This window comes from Acipenser ruthenus, chromosome 18 (genome assembly GCF_902713425.1).
Source record: "Acipenser ruthenus chromosome 18, fAciRut3.2 maternal haplotype, whole genome shotgun sequence".
Lineage (NCBI taxonomy): Eukaryota > Metazoa > Chordata > Actinopteri > Acipenseriformes > Acipenseridae > Acipenser > Acipenser ruthenus.
Genome location: NC_081206.1, coordinates 12868890 through 12888522, shown reverse-complemented (window position 1 = coordinate 12888522; position 19633 = coordinate 12868890). Strand labels below are relative to the sequence as shown.

Genomic DNA, 19633 nt, shown 5'->3' with positions numbered 1-19633 from the left:
AAAAGGAAGTTAGAAAGGCCAAGAGAGAGATAGAAATCAATATTGCTAAGGGGGCTAAAACCAATTCCAAAATGTTTTTCCTATATTATAACAGCAAGAGAACATTCACAGAGGAGGTGAAATGTCTAAGAGACACAAATGGCAAAATCATAGACAAAGAAAAAAAATAGCAAATATATTAAATGATTAATTTTCACAGGTTTTTACAAAGGAGGACACGGACAACATGCCCCACATGTCAACATGTTCCTATCCAGTTTTATATAACTTTAGCATAATAGAGGCAGAAGTGTTAAAGGGACTAGGAGCTCTTAAAATAAACAAATCCCCTGGGCCGGGTGAGATCCTCCCAATAGTGCTCAAAGAAATTAGAGAAGTTATTTACAGACCGCAAACCAAGATCATGCAACAGTCTCTTGACACAGGGGTTGTACCGACAGACTGGAAAATTGCAAACGTAATACCGATCCACAAAAAGGGAGACAAAACCGAACCAGGTAACTACAGACCAATAAGCCTGACTTCTATTATATGTAAACTTATGGAAACTATAATAAGATCCAAAATGGAAAATTACCTACAGACGTGCTCAAATTTGTTGGTACCCCTCCACAAAAAACAAAGAATGCACAATTTTCTCTGAAATAACTTGAAACTGACAAAAGTAATTGGCATCCACCATTGTTTATTTAATAGAAATCAGACTTTGCTTTTGATTTTTTATTCAACATAATATTGTAAATAATAAACAAATGAAAATGGCATGGACAAAAATGATGGGACCGCTAACCTAATATTTTGTTGCACAACCTTTAGAGACAATCACTGCAATCAAACGTTTTCTGTAGCTCTCAATGAGACTTCTGCACCTGTTAACAGGTAGTTTGGCCCACTCTTCCTGAGCAAACTGCTCCAGCTGTCTCAGGTTTGATGGGTGCCTTCTCCAGACTGCAGTTTCAGCTCTTTCCATAGATGTTCGATAGGATTCAGATCAGGACTCATAGAAGGCCACTTCAGAATAGTCCAATGTTTTGTTCTTATCCATTCTTGGGTGCTTTTAGCTGTGTGTTTTGGGTCATTATCCTGTTGGAGGACCCATGACCTGCGACTGAGACAGAGCTTTCTAACACTGGGCAGGACGTTTCGCTCCAGAATGCCTTGATAGTCTTGAGATTTCATTGTGCCCTGCACAGATTCAAGGCACCCTGTGCCAGGCGCAGCAAAGCAGCCCCAAAACATAACCGAGCCTCCTCCATGTTTCACTGTAGGTATGGTGTTTTTTTCTTTGAAAGCTTCATTTTTTCGTCTGTGAACGTAGAGCTGATGTGACTTGCCAAAAAGCTCCAGCTTTGACTCATCTGTCCAAAGGACATTCTCCCAGAAGGATTGTGGCTTGTCAATATGCATTTTAGCAAATTCCAGTCTGGCTTTTTTATGTTTTTCTTTCAAAAGTGGAGTCCTCCTGGGTCTTCTTCCATGGAGCCCACTTTCGCTCAAAAAGCGACGGATGGTGCGATCAGAAACTGACGTACCTTCACCTTGGAGTTCAGCTTGTATCTCTTTGGCAGTTATCCTTGGTTCTTTTTCTACCATTCGCACTATCCTTCTGTTCAATCTGGGGTCGATTTTCCTCTTGCGGCCGCGCCCAGGGAGGTTGGCTACAGTTCCATGGACCTTAAACTTCTTAATAATATTTGCAACTGTTGTCACAGGAACATCACGCTGCTTGGAGATGGTCTTGTAGCCTTTACCTTTACCATGCTTGTCTATTAGTTTCTTTCTGATCTCCTCAGACAACTCTCTCCTTTGCTTTCTCTGGTCCATGTTCAGTGTGATGCACACAATGATACCAAACAGCACAGTGACTACTTTTCTCTATTTAAATAGGCTGAATGACTGATTACAAGATTGGAGACATGTGTGATACTAATTAAAGAAACTAATTCGTTTGAAATAGCACTATAATCCAATTATTTATTATCTTTTCTAAGGGGTACCAACAAATGTGTCCAGGCCATTTTAGAATATCTTAAGCAATAATAAGCAATAATTCATCTCTTTTCACAGCTTCTTTGCTTTATTCTATGACATACCAAAGGCATGCAAGTATACATGGTAAAATAGCTTTTAATTTCATCACTTTTCAGGAGGAATGAAGCATTATTTCAATGAGCTGTAAGGGTACCAACAAATTTGAGCACGTCTGTATATGGGAACAATATCCTGGGAGACAGTCAGCATGGTTTTAGGAAAGGGAGATCGTGTCTAACTATCCTGCTTGATTTTTTTGAGGATGCAACATCGACAATGGACAATTGCAAAGCATACAACATGGTTTATTTAGATTTCCAGAAAGCTTTTGACAAAGTCCTGCATAAAAGATTAATTCTCAAACTGAACGCAGTAGGGATTCAAGGAAATGCATGCACATGGATTAGGGAGTGGTTAACATGTAGAAAACAGAAAGTACTGATTAGAGGAGAAACCTCAAAATGGAGTGAGGTAACCAGTGGTGTACCACAGGGATCAGTATTAGGTCCTCTGCTATTCCTAATCTACATTAATGATTTAGATTCTGGTATATTAAGCAAACTTGTTAAATTTGCAGATGACACAAAAATAGGATGAGTGGCAAACACTGTTGCAGCAGCAAAGGTCATTCAAAATGATCTAGACAGCATTCAGAACTGCGCTGACACATGGCAAATGACATTTAATAGAGAAAAGTGTAAAGTATTGCACGCAGGCAATAAAAATGTGCATTATACATATCATATGGGAGATACTGAAGTTGAAGAAGGAATCTATGAAAAAGACCTAGTTTATGTTGACTCAGAAATGTCTTCATCTAGGCAATGTGGGGAAGCTATAAAAAAGACCAACAAGATGCTCAGATATATTGTGAGAAGTGTTGAATTTAAATCAAGGGAAGTAATGTTAAAACTTTACAATGCATTAGTAAGACCTCACCTAGAATATTGTGTTCAGTTCTGGTCACCTCGTTACAAAAAGGATATTGCTGCTCTAGAAAGAGTGCAAAGAAGAGCAACCAGAATTATCCCGGGTTTAAAAGGCATGCCGTATGCAGACAGGCTAAAAGAATTGAATCTATTCAGTCTTGAACAAAGAAGACTACGTGGTGATCTGATTGAAGCATTCAAAATCCTAAAAGGTATAGACAATGTCGACCCAGGGGACTTTTTTGACTTGAAAAAAGAAACAAAGACCAGGGGTCACAAATGGAGATAGATAAAGGGGCATTCAGAACAGAAAATAGGAGGCACTTTTTTACACAGAGAATTGTGAGGGTCTGGAACCAACTCCCCAGTCATGTTGTTGAAGCTGACACTCTGGGATCCTTCAAGAAGCTGCTTGATGAGATTCTGGGATCAATAAGCTACTAACAACCAAACAAGCAAGATGCGCTGAATGGCCTCCTCTCGTTTGTAAACTTTCTTATTTTCTTATGTTCTTAATCAAAAATAGGTATTCAAAAATCTCACTGCACCCCCTTGTGGAATGTTTAAAAAACTTGAATTTGTTCTTTGAATACTAGTTAGGATGGAAAATCAATAATTCTGCAACCCAGAGTGCATTCCGTGAAATCGCACTGCGATCCGCGATCGCATTTTTCACGGGGGACTAATAATAGTGCATTATGAATACTGCAATACAATTTGAATTACAGACTTATAATTAGGGCTTCTGTTTTTCGGGTTTTATTAATTGTATTTTTCAGTGCTTTTTTCAGGGCTTTTGTTTTTGATATACTGTATGAAATTAGTGTTTTCGGTTACTTTCCAAAATGCTTGAGCGTTTTTTTGTTTTTTTTGTGTGTGTGTGTGTGTGTCAAAATATGTATAGTAGTAACTCGACAGTACTTGCACACTTATGTTGTACCGTCTTTCCTTTGCTGTCTTCCACAACGAAATCCCTATGGTCACGGGCACATTCTTCTGGGGTTTTTGTATGTAGGCATTTTTGTACATTTCACCACAATTCTGTTTTAAATCCTCCGTGTCTTAACTGTAATACAGCTTGAAATCCCACTAACAAGTCTCCATCCTGATTGTAATCTCGTTTTAAATCTCGCAAGCGGAGTCTCCAATAGAAATGTAGGAATGTGCTGTCACTCAGTAGTTGGGGCGGGTTTAAAGTATTCAGAACTAATCAATGATAGATACAAGTCAGGAAGGCGGGACATTGCCCAGCAGCACTGGGAAATGTATTTATCATTATTTTTGTAGTAGGTTTTATTTTTTTTAAATGTGAAAAGGGTAAAGTTAACATGAATAGATTAACCATTTCCACAGTTTTTACAGTGTTTTTTGGCTATCCACCAATTTAATTTTTTTTGTATCAAGGGTGTTTTATCGGGTTTTATCGGTTAAAATAAAAAATCAGAAGCCCTATTTATAAATGGCATGCTTTTATAGTAGCAAGTGTTGCATGACCTCTGATTCCATCCCTATAGTTTTGAGTTGTGAAGATAGCAGCAACTGTTTAAAATCCAGCAAAAATGGAAGGTCGCAACACAAGTTAAAAAGCACTTTGATTTTTTTACCCATTGAATAATACATCTGTGGAGGAATCTACCAATCTACCCAGTCTTCCACAGTCCAAACAGTATCTTTATGCTCTCAACATTTCCTCTGTTCTCATGTTCTTTGGAGGTCGTTTTAAATATGTATGCTGCCTCTTTAAGGGTATGCGGTAGACAATAGGTGTCTGTCAAAAAACAAACTGACTTTTACCGCAACTACAAGTAACTTGATGGGAGCTGTTAATCGCAGTCCAATCACAGAAAGTTGGCAGCATGTTATTGAGATCACTATCTGCTTTAATATGTGTTTGCATATCCCCAGTCGGTGAGGACAAGCTGGTAAAGAGGCAAAGTAATGTCTTATTTGAATGTGCAATGCTTTGCAATGATCCTGTCAGAAAAAAAAAGTAGTCTATAAAATCAATTTAAACACCAAACTCTAATAAGAGCTCCCCAACACAGAGACTGAGCTTCAGAAGATTCTAACCCCTTCACTAAAGTCCACTGATCCCTCCACTGCATCAATACCAGCCACCCCAGGAGATACAGGGTTTACAGCATGGTGGCTATTGACAAGATAGACACTAATGGATAGGAGCTGTGATCTTTCCTTAGTCGACTCTCCCCTTTACGAGATTATTAGCTCTGCTTTAAACAGCAACCCAGGAATATAAATGAATCAACAAAACCAGAAGAGCGCATCTTACCTGCGGACGAAATCAAAGTGCTTTCCTGAGACACACACTCGCAATCCAGCCAGATCTCTGGACATACAGCCTACATACATTCATACAGTACAGAACTATGATCTAGGCAGAGACACATCGGGTCTATTAATAGGAATCAGTGTGCAAGCCTCATTCAGCTCTGCAGGTTATTCTAGTCTGCATTCGGCTGCTGTGATGGGTAAAGCAAAACAATTAAAAATGGAAATGTTTCCTGGCCAGTCCCACATTGTACAGCACTGAGACAGACCTAGACGAGGCTTTATAATGAGCAGTCCTAGAAATGACACTGAACTTCTGTTCATCTCTATAACTTTGAAATCATAGAAGGTTCTGGGTTATACCATAAAATATCATTCTCTTGCGACAGTCATTCCAATTCCTGAGAGTGCCTTCTGGTCAATAGATTCAGAACGATTAACCTTTTCTGAAGCACTTGCATATAATTACTAATTACTTGCGAAATTATTGGTTTAAAAAAAAAAAACCAGAGAAACCCTGGAGGGCAGGGAACAAGAGGCTTAGGGAGGAGGTTTGGACTGTGGTCTTGATAGGAAACTACACAGATCTTGATGCTGGCCACCCATTTAAGAAAGTGTTTGTCAAAGGAGTACCTGTAAAGAACAGGAATTCTGATATGTTTAAACACCATGGAGGAGAGAGGTCCAGCAAAGATAAATGGACCAGCATACAGGTTAGCACATCAGTCCATCTATTATATTCTATTCCCACACCCCGCCATTCCTACCCGGAGTAAAGTGTCACCTACCAGGTCTCGTCATTCCTGAACTCCAGCTCTCCATAGGTGTCCTCGAAATCCTCACCTCCACCCTTGGCCAGCCCTTCCAGGGTGCGGTAGGGGACGATGACAGTGCCTCGGGCACCTGAGGTCCTCAGCACCTTGACATCCATCACGCCAACGCTCTCACTAACATGCAATGCCTCGCACTCGAAGGTGAAGATGCCAGCGTGATCGTCGTCCAGGATGGTGACCGTGGCGACGGACGGCGCACCCAGGATGGCTTTTGGGAAGGGCAGACTGTTTCCGGACTGCAGCTCCTCTGTTTCCAACACCCGTACATTGCTGATCCGCACAAAGAAGTGCTCATCCTCCTCAAAGATATCATCATCAATGATCCCGATGCTTATCTCCTTCTGCGTCTCGCCTGATTTGAAGACCGCCGTCCCCTCGGTGAACTCGTAGTCAGCCCCTGCGTTAGCAGAGCCGTCCTCCGTCTTGTAATCCACGTAAAGTGTCTTGCAGATGTCACCACCCTTACGCACGATGGTAAGCATAGCTGCTCCGCAATTCTCCAGGCACTGGTAGGTGCACGGGTCAAAGTAGACCTTGGAACAAAACTCCTCAGGCTCGTCAATTCTCACCTCTTGGACACTGTTGCTTTTCTTGGCCTGCTCGGCCGCATGCTTCTTTAGGATGTTGCCTGCACCCGTCATCATCCGGGTGGCCTGGATACGGTAGAAAGCCCTGCTCTTCTGCTGGTGGGAAAGGGCGTAATAGTTGGCCATCTCCACTAGCTGGTCCATCTCCTTCTCTGGGTGCTTCTGCTTGAGATCCTTAAGGATGCGGATCATGTCCTGACGAGATTCGTCCACCTCCTTCCCATCCATAAGGCCTATCAGGTTAGCTGCTCCACCGTCCAAAAAGTGTGAGTTGACCATCTTTCCGTCCATCTCAATCCCTTTAGACCTCTCACCTTCTGTCTCAATGATGACCCCTCGCCCCTTGTCTGTCCGGTATTTCTTGTGCATGAACTTATAGAACAGCAGGCGCTGGTCGGCCACCCAGGCCAGCATCACGCAGATGGGAAAAAAGGCCAGGGTCATCAGGCCTTCCCAAATCTGCACCACGTTGGGGGAGAAGACAGCAAGGATCATGTAGAGCCAGATGTAGGCGAAGATGCTCCAGGCCGCGGTCACGAAGAAGACACGCAGGTGCTTGATCTTACGGGTCTCCCCCTGTGGGATAACGGAGACACAGATAGCGATGATTACGAACATGTTGAAGGCAGCACTCCCCACGATGGTGGAGGGTCCCAGATCTCCAGCCTTGAAGCCATGACCGCAAACCTCAATTACGGAGAGCAGGATCTCAGGGGCTGAAGAGCCCAGAGCCATGAGGGTGAGATTGGAGACTGTCTCATTCCAGACGCGGATGGTGGTGGTGGAAGTCTCACCATTTGGCCTCTTAATGATGATTTCTTTCTCCAGTGAGGTAATGACCTCAATAGCTGCCATGAAGCGATCAGCAATGATGGAGACCCCCAAAAACATGTAGATCATGGCCACGAAGTAAACAATGACCCGGGCTATTTTGTCACCCAGGGAAGGGTCCTCTGGGTACCAGATGGGCAGGATGATGCCCTCTTTGCACACGTAGTTGCCCCCGCATGATGCGTTTTGGTTGGTGGGGCTCTCGGTTCCTGTAGAATCAGCCTCTGCACGTAGGAACACCGATGCCACAGCGACTAAGCCCAACCAGAGGAAGGTGTACGTCCCCGGCTGTACCAGCCTTGCCCACGCCATCCACACACCTGTGTCTAGAGAGTTCTTGTCTCTTTACAATCGGGTCTCCAGAACTGTGCAATCTTCACCCACTCACACTCCTCCTGCAAACCAAACACAAACAAGTAGTTTAATGCCTTTCAGCCAAACAGTCACAACAAGAGAAAGCAAAGACCCCCCATAGCATTACCAGCTGCTTTCTAAAGGCTGTGTTAAATACCAGCAGATGCAGGAGGCCACCTGTTTTGACAGACTAGTTGCCTGCAGAACGGTCAGTATAACTTTGCATTGGTTTAACATCACATATTCAGCACTGCTTTGACATCAGTTTCTACTCTGTAGTCAGCAGCTAAGTGACGCAGCAGCTTTTCATTTAGTAAATCTCAAAATTAAGTTAATTTAAGGTCAGGCCATGGGTACAGTTTACTAGAGCCCTGTACTGTAGTGTATACCCCTTGTTAATTTGCTACCTTCAATATTTCACAATCATTTGATGTCAGATAGAGTAATAATGAGGGGGCATTTTTACTATGAATTAGCAATATGATTTAAAGCACTCTAACTGGAATGCAGGCCTCTGAATGAGTTGCACCAGCACACATTTAAAGAGTGATCCTCCCTAGAACAGAGGTCCTCTTTATATACATTCAAAATGATCCAGTGCAGTGGTACCCAACATTCCATCCATTTCTAGGAATGCAGAATGAGTGGGGGTGGGGCTTTTATCACCCAGTTTATCCCACTGAGGCCCCTTACTCACTAAATATATTGGTATCTCGGAATAGATCATTGTCTCTTATTTAAATATATCCAAAAAATATATTAAAAAACCCATCCCATATTATCAATTTAATGCAGAGTGACTGTGTGAAGCATCTTCATTTCACCCCAAACCATGCTGCTGGAATGGTGACTGCCTAGACTGGTACCACTGGTAGAAATTGTCAGTCACCATTGTAGACAATGACACTGTAGACAATTGAAATGGCTTGATCATAAAATCTTATATATTGTAAGTGTATATTTAATGAAGATAAGATTAGCTATTCAGGGATACCCAAAGTAAGTGTGTTTAGTATGTAAGGGGTTAAATAGAAGGCTGTGTGGTCCAGTGGTTAACGAAAAGGGCTTGTAATCAGGAGGTCCCTGGATCAAATCCCACCTCAGCCACTGACTCATTGCGTGACCCTGAGCAAGTCTCTTAACCTCCTTGTGCTCCGTCTTTCGGGTGAGACGTAGTTGTAAGTGACTCTGCAGCTGATGCATAGTTCACACGCCCTAGTCTCTGTAAGTCGCCTTGGATAAAGGCGTCTGCTAAATAAACAAATAATAAATAATAATAATAATACCCCCCGGTCATTGTGTTAAAAGGCTGGAATATATTTAGTCATTTATTTTATTTCATTCGCCAAACTCAAAAAAAGCTTGTAAATAACTTGAATTGAGTTGAAGCCTGGAATTGGGCCCAGCATCCCTGCCCGTTTTTACAAGCACAGCTGTTGCTGTTTATTAAACCAGGTAGTGAACTTGTGAAACGATCTGATTATTCATCCTTAAAGTTAGTGCATTCTGAAACAGGAGTGGATGAAACGGTGCAGGGCTAGGTCAGGGTGCTGGTCCACATCCCACTCTGATCAAACCTCAGAAAACAGGCAGACTGAGTAAAGTTTTGATAAGTGTACATCCAGCCCAATGAAATAACGCTGCCCAGATCAAATAGAAATCCATTTAAAACTGCAACCCCAGGAGCTGACACTAGGGGGACTGTATTTACACCCCTCTGCAACTGTGGCTAAAAATCTCTATAGAAAATCACAAATCCCTAAAGTGGTCATTTATCAAAGCAGAATAACCTTCAGAAATTCAGAAGCAGACCCAGTGGTTGAACAGTGATTGGCATTTCTGTAAGGAAAAGTCAATAAGTATTGTAAGTTACGCTCTGTTCTGAAACTACTGCAAAGAACACACAGGTATGAAATGTAATAGAGTATATCCAGTATACATGGCAGCTCTGTAACTATGTTGTTTTCTATTATTTCTGAGCAGATTCAAAACCTAAAAAGGAGAGGAATGGACAAATACTGTAGAAAATGTTATAAATATACAATACAGTAGGCTGCAATACAAAATAATGAAATGTTGTGGCAGGTAACACACAATGCTGAGGAGCAGCAGAGAAGCAGAACTGTAATGGCAGGTCAAGTCACTAAAGCATGACATAACAATGTAGCCCTGCTATGCACAACACAACAACAGATGAAATGACTGGGTGTGTATGTTAGGATAGAATCACAAGTTTTACTGGAACTGTCAACATTGACCAGGTAAGGTGATAAATGTCTGGAATCTCTGGCTTTTCAGACATTATTATTATTATTATTATTATTATTATTATTATTATTATTATTATTATTTATTTCTTAGCAGACGCCATTATCCGGGACGATTTACAGTCGTAAACAAAAATACATTTCAAGAATCACAGTACAAGTAATAATACAATTAAGAGCAAGATAAATACAATGACTTTGGTTCTAGCAAGTACAAGTATGACAAATTACGATTCAATAACGGAGCAGATAACAGTGTTAATGATAGTTACATCAGGATATAATTAAATACAAAATACTACAGATTAAATAACACTTGACAGATTACAGTACTCTAAAGTACAAGATTAAATGCAGTAAAATAGGGGGCAGATAAGAGCAAGTAAAGCGCATTTAAGGAAGAGTGATAAGTGTCCAGAGGGAAAAAAAGAGGAGTTCTACAGGTGCTGTCTGAAGAGGTGAGTCTTGAGGAGGCGCCAGAAGGTGGACAGACATGTACCGAAGCTTATAGGTAAAGGCACCTGGTTATTCTTGAGATTCACCAGTAAATGGCCGAAGTCAAGCGTTATCTGTTTATTTCGGAAATCTACTGCTTTACTTGGTAAATGTCAACATTTACCAGTAAATCTTATGATGTGCCAATATTCAGACTTTTCCCGTAACATATATAATTCCTTTATAATGCCTATAAATGCACATGATAATCTAATAATGAAAGAACATAATGCTTTACAAACTATTTGAATAAATACATCATGTATTTCAGAAAGGTATTTGTCGTAAAAGTCTGCCTTTTTCAGGTATTTTTTTCATTATTATTATTATTATTATTATTATTATTATTATTATTATTATTATTATTATTATTATTTCTAACCTCCTACATTAGCAGGAGCGTACTGTATCTGCCAGAATACAGCTCACGTTAAAACAAGAAGGCTTTGGGGATAAACAAACTACAGTCAACTCGGTCCTGCTTTCTGATAAAGCAGTGTGTCTGATAATAAATATAGGCAAGTGTATGCATTTTAATGCAATATAAAATATTAAAAATATGCCTACCGGCACTATAAGGTACAATTCTTTTCGATAACATGTGGTATTCTCTTTACTCCAGAGTACAGTGCACTGCAGTGTAGGATCACGTGCAATGCAGGAGTGAGACAGTCACAGAGCGGATCCAGCGAAACGACGGCTCAATCATTCCCTATTTTAGGAAGGGACATGCAGAGAGCAGGCTACATTTGAACCCTGTAAACAAGAACTCAGCACTTGTAGTAGCACAACAGCTGTTTTGAATTAATCATAAATGTACGCGAGTTTTCTTTACCTTCTCCCTCCCACTCGCTACGCCAGTCCGCTGCTGTAATCGCCCTCCTTTCCTGTAAAGGGAAACCCAGGAATAAATCCGTTTTTCATCATTATTTCAATTTTGCGGAGGAAATTAAAACAAACCCATCTCTTGCGCGCCCCCCACACACCTGATGGCGACATTTCAGAAGACCGGATTCTGATGTATTGTTATTGCTAAAACATGCGTGGTTTAGTACCGCCGTCACTCATACAAAAATACATAGTAATACGTACGTGTGGTCAAATAAAATGCGCAAAAGAAGGCTGTGTGTGTGCAGGGCAGAGGAACTGCTGCAGCGACAGAAATTCGAGGTTTTCTTCATCTTCACGGGACACTGTTTCTGTGGTTCGCGTTTAGGTTTGATTGCACTGCAAATCGTCTTAATCCCTGGAGAGTCGAGGGAGCACAATTCTACCCCCGTCCGTTTGAAGTGCGTCCTGTAAAGCGATCCTTTTGATTTGAATGTTTTATTTATCTGTTTAATCAATCAACTCGTCCAATCTAGCGGGACACCATACATGCACCTCCACAGACGGGCCTTTGCTTTTGTGAAATTAAAAACACAGAAGAGAAAATATAAATGTTTGATCTGTTTAAGAATTTATAAACGGTGGGCTGTTGAAAACAGACCCCCGTCCAACCTGACCACTTAAAATATCATTCTGAACCGCAAATGAAGGATGCTGAAAATCGCTTTTAATTTCAGCCTATCGATTCTGTGCTGCTTGGTTGCAATTTACCCTCCGGCGTGTGTTTATCATTCGGACAGTACTAGATGTGTTAGGGCATCACCAAATGTTTTGTCAAGAATTGTGATGTAATGAAACCGATAACCATGCGAATTAAAGCCCTTCACAATAGACTGCATTGTTATGTTCTGTTTATAATATGTATCCCCTGTTCTCATATATTATAACATGTGTACATACCAAAGGGATGAAACGACGGTGTAAATCATGTGTTCATTCTCTAAGAATATGTTTGCAAACAGAATCATTCGAATTCCCGTTTTCATTTAATAAACCAACTATATATTACTATTAACACACAAAACCCATATTGTATTTGCCCGCTGCTTCGTCTCACGCCGGTACATTGACACCCGGCTTTAGAATCCATTGCCACTTGTCTTGCGCCCATAATAAATTCTGACACTCGGTAAACCATGCAATCAACAGCAGCCTTAAACAATTCCAAATTCACTTACCCACTTACCTGGGGTTTTTTTTGTATTTCAGGTATATTTGTTCCCTTCTTTTTTTCGCCAGCTCTCTTTCTCTCTCTTCGTTTTAATTCCGGTTATCTTTATTTCAAACGTGTGTCCCCCGTCCCCCCCGTCCCCCCCCCCCACACTCTTTAGTGCACCCCCGGAGTGATCGCTTCACGCAGACCCGATTCCAGCCCCTGATCTTTGGTAGCTCATTGATCTGCTTGATGGAGGGACTGCTTTCCCCTTACCCTGCCTGGCCTTTTGCTGGCTTGACAGCTCTCTCGTGCTTTCGCAGCTGTGGAGAAGGGAAGGCGACCTGGGAATGCTGCTGCTGCTGCTGCTCGTGCTGAGGCGTTGGGTCCGCGCACAGGTCTCCTCAGATCAAAAATGCTTCATTTTGCCTCCTGCCGGCCTGTTCAGTATTGATTGTCAGTATTGAGTTGCAATTAAAGAGCGAGTGCTGGAAAAAATAGAAATAGACTAAAAGAGATACTATATATAGTATATAGTATGTTATATATAATGTATTTTATGTTATAGTCTCCTAGGAGTTACAGCCATCTGTATTAAACATCTGGATTGTGTTTATTCTTATTTACAATGTTTATTTCACTCTGATCCTAACGGGATACCCATACTCCAAGCATCGAAATTCAAGTCTTGCATCCTGCCCCTCCCCCCCGAAAAAAAATACACACACACATGCACACGTCAGCTGCAACACAATACCGCTCATGAATATCTATTATAGATAAAAGCCTTTATCTAGACTTGTATCCCCTCCTAAATAAATAGAAAGAATTATAAGAATTATAAACTTTATTATATTTATGTCCTGAATTCCCTGTCCCTCTCTCGTTCGTAAGGTTGAGTAAAACAAAAAACTAGTAATATATATGTTATGGTAGAAGTCCGAATCTGGTCCTGGTTTAGTTTTAGTGGTAAATGTCAACATTTAAATACGGTGGTAAATAATCGAGATTATGAAGAAATAGATTGCATTCCAGACACTTACCTGTTAATCTTTTAATTTACCGAAGCGTGTTGGTAAATGCAGCCTATATCATCGAATAATGTATTTATTCCTGCATATAACTGTCAATTAACACAATAATAATGAATGTCAAATATATTTATTTCTGAATACACATTTTCAATTAACAAAAAACATTGATATGGAACAATAAATGTGTGTTTCTGCATACAAATGTTCCATTAAAAACAAAAAAAACAAAAAATGACACACACAAAAGAGCAGATACTGGGTTATGTATTTGTGTGTGATTACGTCACCTACCAGCCCTGCTGCTGCCTCCCCCCGTGCACGCTACACTCTCCCCTGCCAGCGTCAAGTCCGTCCCTGGACTTGCTCACCAGGCTACAGTCAGGCGAGTGCGTGGCGGCGTCACTGCGTCCACTTCTAACACCAATATAGCGACCTCGGTTAACGCAGTCTTAGTGCGAGAGGCCCCGGATTCGCGCCCGCCCCTCGCCTGTGTGTGGATTGCCTCGCCCTGTGTGATGCGCCTCTAGGGTTGCCACCCCGCCGGTATTTTACCGGACTGTCCGGTATTTTTATGTACTTTTTACTGTTGCTCACACACCCCGTTGTTGCTAATGCAGTAATAATAATAATTTAAAAGAAAAAAAAAAAACTTTTCGGAAAGAGCTGTGGTAATTCGTGCCAATGGCGACGCGTAACTGTTCATGGGGGGGGGGGGGGGCACAATTTAAAGTTCCTGGTGGTGTGCAGTGTTCAGGGTCAGTAGACAAAGTACTTTTAATTACCCTAAATCTCTCGGGTATTTGTTAACCACATAGCAAGTTTTCCAAAAAATAACACGACTGCACCACAATAATGAGACGACTAGCGGGTGTTCTTAATCAGAAAGAAAACAGAGCGACTTCCTGGGTTGTCGCGTGCTAAGTTTCCATTCATAATAAACATAGCCACGCCACCTTGCGGATCCCAATACGAAATGCTTTAACAAACATATGACCTAATCCTATTTTTGTGACAACTAACCATTAGCTAAAAAATAACAAATGTAAATGACAATAACAAATTCAATAACAAATGTACATGCTTTAAAAACCTTACCTTGTCAAAAGAATTGTAGGCGTCGGTCCTTTCTGCTTGCAAACCTTGTTACAACGTCCAGTATGTTAACAGCATGTCCTCCTTTTTCAATCTGTAGTATTGCCAGGTTAGAAACACGAGCATCTGTCATTGTCGTCCTCAGGTAAGTTTTCAGTTGCCGCAAAGAAGAAAAGCTTCTCTCAGCCGATGCTGTCGTCACTGGGATAGTTAAGTAAAGCACGTAGAGTTTGGACAGATTTGGAAGGGTGTCACGCAGTGCCATTTCACGAAAGAATCGCAGTCTTTTTTCCAGCTGGGTGCGCTCCTCTTCCTCATTACTCTTGTCACCAATGCCATCTTTGAACATCCGGGAAAACAAATTGATTTCAGAGTTCAGATCTTCTTGATCGATACTGTAAGTGGTGGAAACAGCGCCAACACTTTCATCTGATGGGCTCTCAGAAGAGAGAACGTCTGCAAGGGACTTGAAAATGAACAGGTCATTCTCGGAAAAGCGGTCTTCTACCTCCTCAATAAGGGTATCCAGAGGGCTGTACAGTATTTCAGTCCTGTAGTAGTCCTCAGGCTTTTCAAAAGAGGGCTTTACCCCTCCTCCAAGTTTTGTGGGAATAACCCGTTTGCGTAGCACACAAGGGCCAGAATAACCGTTTTTCTGGCACAGTTCATTGACGTGATTAAAGGTTTGGGATGCAAAATCATCACTTCTCATTTCCTTTAGTACAGACACTGTGGATTTAGCCATCGCCATTGCTGTTTGATATGTAAAGTCTTTTGATTGAAGAAATTTGGACAGGTGGTTTGTTTGCATTAGCACTCTCCGCATAAAAAAAAACATGCAGTACAGAAAGTTAAAGTCTTGCACATTTCTGAGAAGTGCATAAGCTTCAGTTCCAGCTTTTGAACCCCCATGTGCAATTTCTTTCAGAGCTTGAACCATTTCATCAACATTTTCCAATACAGCTCTGATAGCCTCGACTCGACAGTTCCAACGAGTGTCGCTAAGTGATTTAAGAGTAGTTGGCCCCGCAGAATACGTTTTTTGTGACGTAATTTTAGCTTGTCTCTTTGAGCTTACTTCAATGAAATGTCGTAGAGCCTGGTAAATTCCGAAAGCATTTCGGACAACTGGAATGCAGGAAACCATGTCCACTACGCATAGATTTAATATATGAGCATAACAGTGAATTTAGTAAACTAGAGGATTTTCGCTAAGTATCCGTGTGGCCACACCTTTGTAGGGTCCTCTCATGTTGGCGGCTCCATCATAACATTGACCTCTTACTAGAGCTGAAATATCAAGTCCCAAGGCTGATAATGTACTCTTGATCAGTGTGGCAAGTGAAGCCCCGTCCGTCTACAGCATCCTGTAGAAGCCAATAAACCGCTCCTGTATTTCAAATGACTGGTTTACGTAGCGCACTATGAGAGCAACTTGCTCGTGTCTTGACAGATCCATTGTTTCGTCTGCAATGATGGAAAACACTTCAGCTTTTTTTTTTTTTTACTTCATTTCCAATTAAATCTATTACTTGTGAAGCCATGATTTCGATTATTTCATTCTGACACGAGTTGCACCCGCACTAACCTGAGCGTTTGAAATGGTATCGTCACTCTCGTTGCTGCTAACATTCTGAACTACAGAAGAGTCAGGTTCGGTTTCTGTTGATGTCTCTGGCGTTGGTGGTTTAGATTTTTTGCTGTAGAAAAACTCCAAACTTAGCTGTCTTTTTGCCATTTTAACATATTTTCGAATGCTGCGCTGACTGAAAAAGTGTCTCACACGAGAACAAGTATAACGGTGAACGGTCAGACACTCGTTCTCGCGAGAACAAATATAACGGTGTGGTTATGTTAAGGTTTGAAAGTTTGAAATAAACATCTGCGCACTCACATATTCTCTACCCACTTACGAAAAACATTAAAACAAAACAAAAAAAAATAATATATTATAATATACAGACGTGCTCAAATTTGTTGGTACCCTTACAGCTCATTGAAATAATGCTTCATTCCTCCTGAAAAGTGATGAAATTAAAAGCTATTTTATCATGTATACTTGCATGCCTTTGGTATGTCATAGAATAAAGCAAAGAAGCTGTGAAAAGAGATGAATTATTGCTTATTCTACAAAGATATTCTAAAATGGCCTGGACACATTTGTTGGTACCCCTTAGAAAAGATAATAAATAATTGGATTATAGTGCTATTTTAAACTAATTAGTTTCTTTAATTAGTATCACACATGTCTCCAATCTTGTAATCAGTCATTCAGCCTATTTAAATGGAGAAAAGTAGTCACTGTGCTGTTTGGTATCATTGTGTGCATCACACTGAACATGGACCAGAGAAAGCAAAGGAGAGAGTTGTCTGAGGAGATCAGAAAGAAACTAATAGACAAGCATGGTAAAGGTAAAGGCTACAAGACCATCTCCAAGCAGCTTGATGTTCCTGTGACAACAGTTGCAAATATTATTAAGAAGTTTAAGGTCCATGGAACTGTAGCCAACCTCCCTGGGCGCGGCCGCAAGAGGAAAATCGACCCCAGATTGAACAGAAGGATAGTGCGAATGGTAGAAAAAGAACCAAGGATAACTGCCAAAGAGATACAAGCTGAACTCCAAGGTGAAGGTACGTCAGTTTCTGATCGCACCATCCGTCGCTTTTTGAGCGAAAGTGGGCTCCATGGAAGAAGACCCAGGAGGACTCCACTTTTGAAAGAAAAACATAAAAAAGCCAGACTGGAATTTGCTAAAATGCATATTGACAAGCCACAATCCTTCTGGGAGAATGTCCTTTGGACAGATGAGTCAAAACTGGAGCTTTTTGGCAAGTCACATCAGCTCTACGTTCACAGACGAAAAAATGAAGCTTTCAAAGAAAAAAACACCATACCTACAGTGAAACATGGAGGAGGCTCGGTTATGTTTTGGGGCTGCTTTGCTGCGCCTGGCACAGGGTGCCTTGAATCTGTGCAGGGCACAATGAAATCTCAAGACTATCAAGGCATTCTGGAGCGAAACGTCCTGCCCAGTGTTAGAAAGCTCTGTCTCAGTCGCAGGTCATGGGTCCTCCAACAGGATAATGACCCAAAACACACAGCTAAAAGCACCCAAGAATGGATAAGAACAAAACATTGGACTATTCTGAAGTGGCCTTCTATGAGTCCTGATCTGAATCCTATCGAACATCTATGGAAAGAGCTGAAACTTGCAGTCTGGAGAAGGCACCCATCAAACCTGAGACAGCTGGAGCAGTTTGCTCAGGAAGAGTGGGCCAAACTACTTGTTAACAGGTGCAGAAGTCTCATTGAGAGCTACAGAAAACGTTTGATTGCAGTGATTGCCTCTAAAGATTGTGCAACAAAATATTAGGTTAGTGGTCCCATCATTTTTGTCCATGCCATTTTCATTTGTTTTATTATTTACAATATTATGTTGAATAAAAAATCAAAAGCAAAGTCTGATTTCTATTAAATATGGAATAAACAATGGTGGATGCCAATTACTTTTGTCAGTTTCAAGTTATTTCAGAGAACATTGTGCATTCTTCGTTTTTTGTGGAGGGGTACCAACAAATATGAGCACGTCTGTATATACAGTGCCTTGCGAAAGTATTCGGCCCCCTTGAACTTTGCTACCTTTTGCCACATTTCAGGCTTCAAACATAAAGATATGAAACTGTAATTTTTTGTGAAGAATCAACAACAAGTGGGACACAATCATGAAATGAAATGCCTGAAATGTGGCAAAAGGTCGCAAAGTTCAAGGGGGCCGAATACTTTCGCAAGGCATTATATATAATCATAATCCCCCCCCCCCCCCCGCCCCCACCCCACCGGACAGTGGCCTTTTATCATTGAGGTGACATTATATTATGATTTTATGTGTATATCTATGTTGACAGTAGAGTAGTCAAGAGAAAATATAGATTGAAATTAAACAAAAAACCCTGACTCTTACCAAGAGTTTTCATCGAATTTAAACATATCTGGAAATAAAACTTCTATATCTAAAAATCTGTATTTTCTCTTGACTTCCCTACTATAAATGATCAGAAGTAAACAAGACTCAGACTTTAAGAAGTGTGTTTGAAAAGATAGTTGTGACAACTCTGCAGCCTGAAATGGAGAATCCAAAAGCTGCAGGACCAGTTTTTCATCTAGCCAAGCACTCCGCATTACCTGCATAAACTAGTTTGTACTGCCTTGATCTGACTGCAACAGCTCAGGTTACACTAGGCTTGTGTCCCCAGAAAACAAAACTTAAAACTTACATTTTGCGTTGTAATGTAATATATATGTAAAACACCCTAACAATGCATCAATTACAGAAACATTGGTCTCTCTACCAAAGCATTTTACACAAATTTGCTATTATTGACAGTTTTTCTAAAAGGAATAAAATGTAAGAAGTCACAGCACATATGCTTAATATGTATAGATGTTGTGTATGAGAATCGTACTTCATCACTTGCATGTCAACATTTACAGCTCTAAAAAAAAAAAAAAAAATTATGCTAATACAAAATTTGCAAAAAATGCTTTGATAATAGGCCACTGTCACTAGTTCTTCAATATACCTCACTGTGCCAATATACATCCGTGTTTTCTAAATTTCACATTAGCTACAGATCATTATTATTATTTATTTCTTAGCAGATGCCCTTATCCAGGGTGACTTACAATTGTTACAAGATATAACATTATTTTTACATACAATAAAAACTTTTTTTTACACATTATTTTCATCCAATCTCAATGTAGATACACTGATGTATATTAATTGTATGTTATTAATCATGTTGTAATTTCCTCTTTGTATTTCAGTTACATATAACAGCAGTGAAAG

The 19633-nt window shown here is 40.7% G+C and overlaps 1 protein-coding gene across 3 annotated transcripts in view; it reads right to left on the bottom strand.

Annotated features, from left to right (window-relative positions):
• The window catches only part of LOC117424021 (sodium/calcium exchanger 3-like), a 159141-nt gene extending 146358 nt beyond the window's left edge, over nucleotides 1–12783 (bottom strand). The window contains exons 1-3 of one of the 3 annotated variants that reach the window (XM_058991235.1): nucleotides 12691–12771; nucleotides 11452–11503; nucleotides 6038–7895 (exon numbers count right to left, since the gene is read on the bottom strand). In XM_058991235.1, the coding sequence (XP_058847218.1) occupies nucleotides 6038–7812 (1775 nt within the window). In that variant the 5' untranslated portion in view covers nucleotides 7813–7895; nucleotides 11452–11503; nucleotides 12691–12771. Of the gene's footprint in view, nucleotides 1–6037; nucleotides 7896–11451; nucleotides 11504–11708; nucleotides 11892–12690 lie in introns of those variants that run through there. The other 2 variants (XM_058991234.1, XM_034040036.3) reach the window with 2 other exon arrangements.
• Between the last annotated feature and the right edge of the window lie 6850 nt (nucleotides 12784–19633).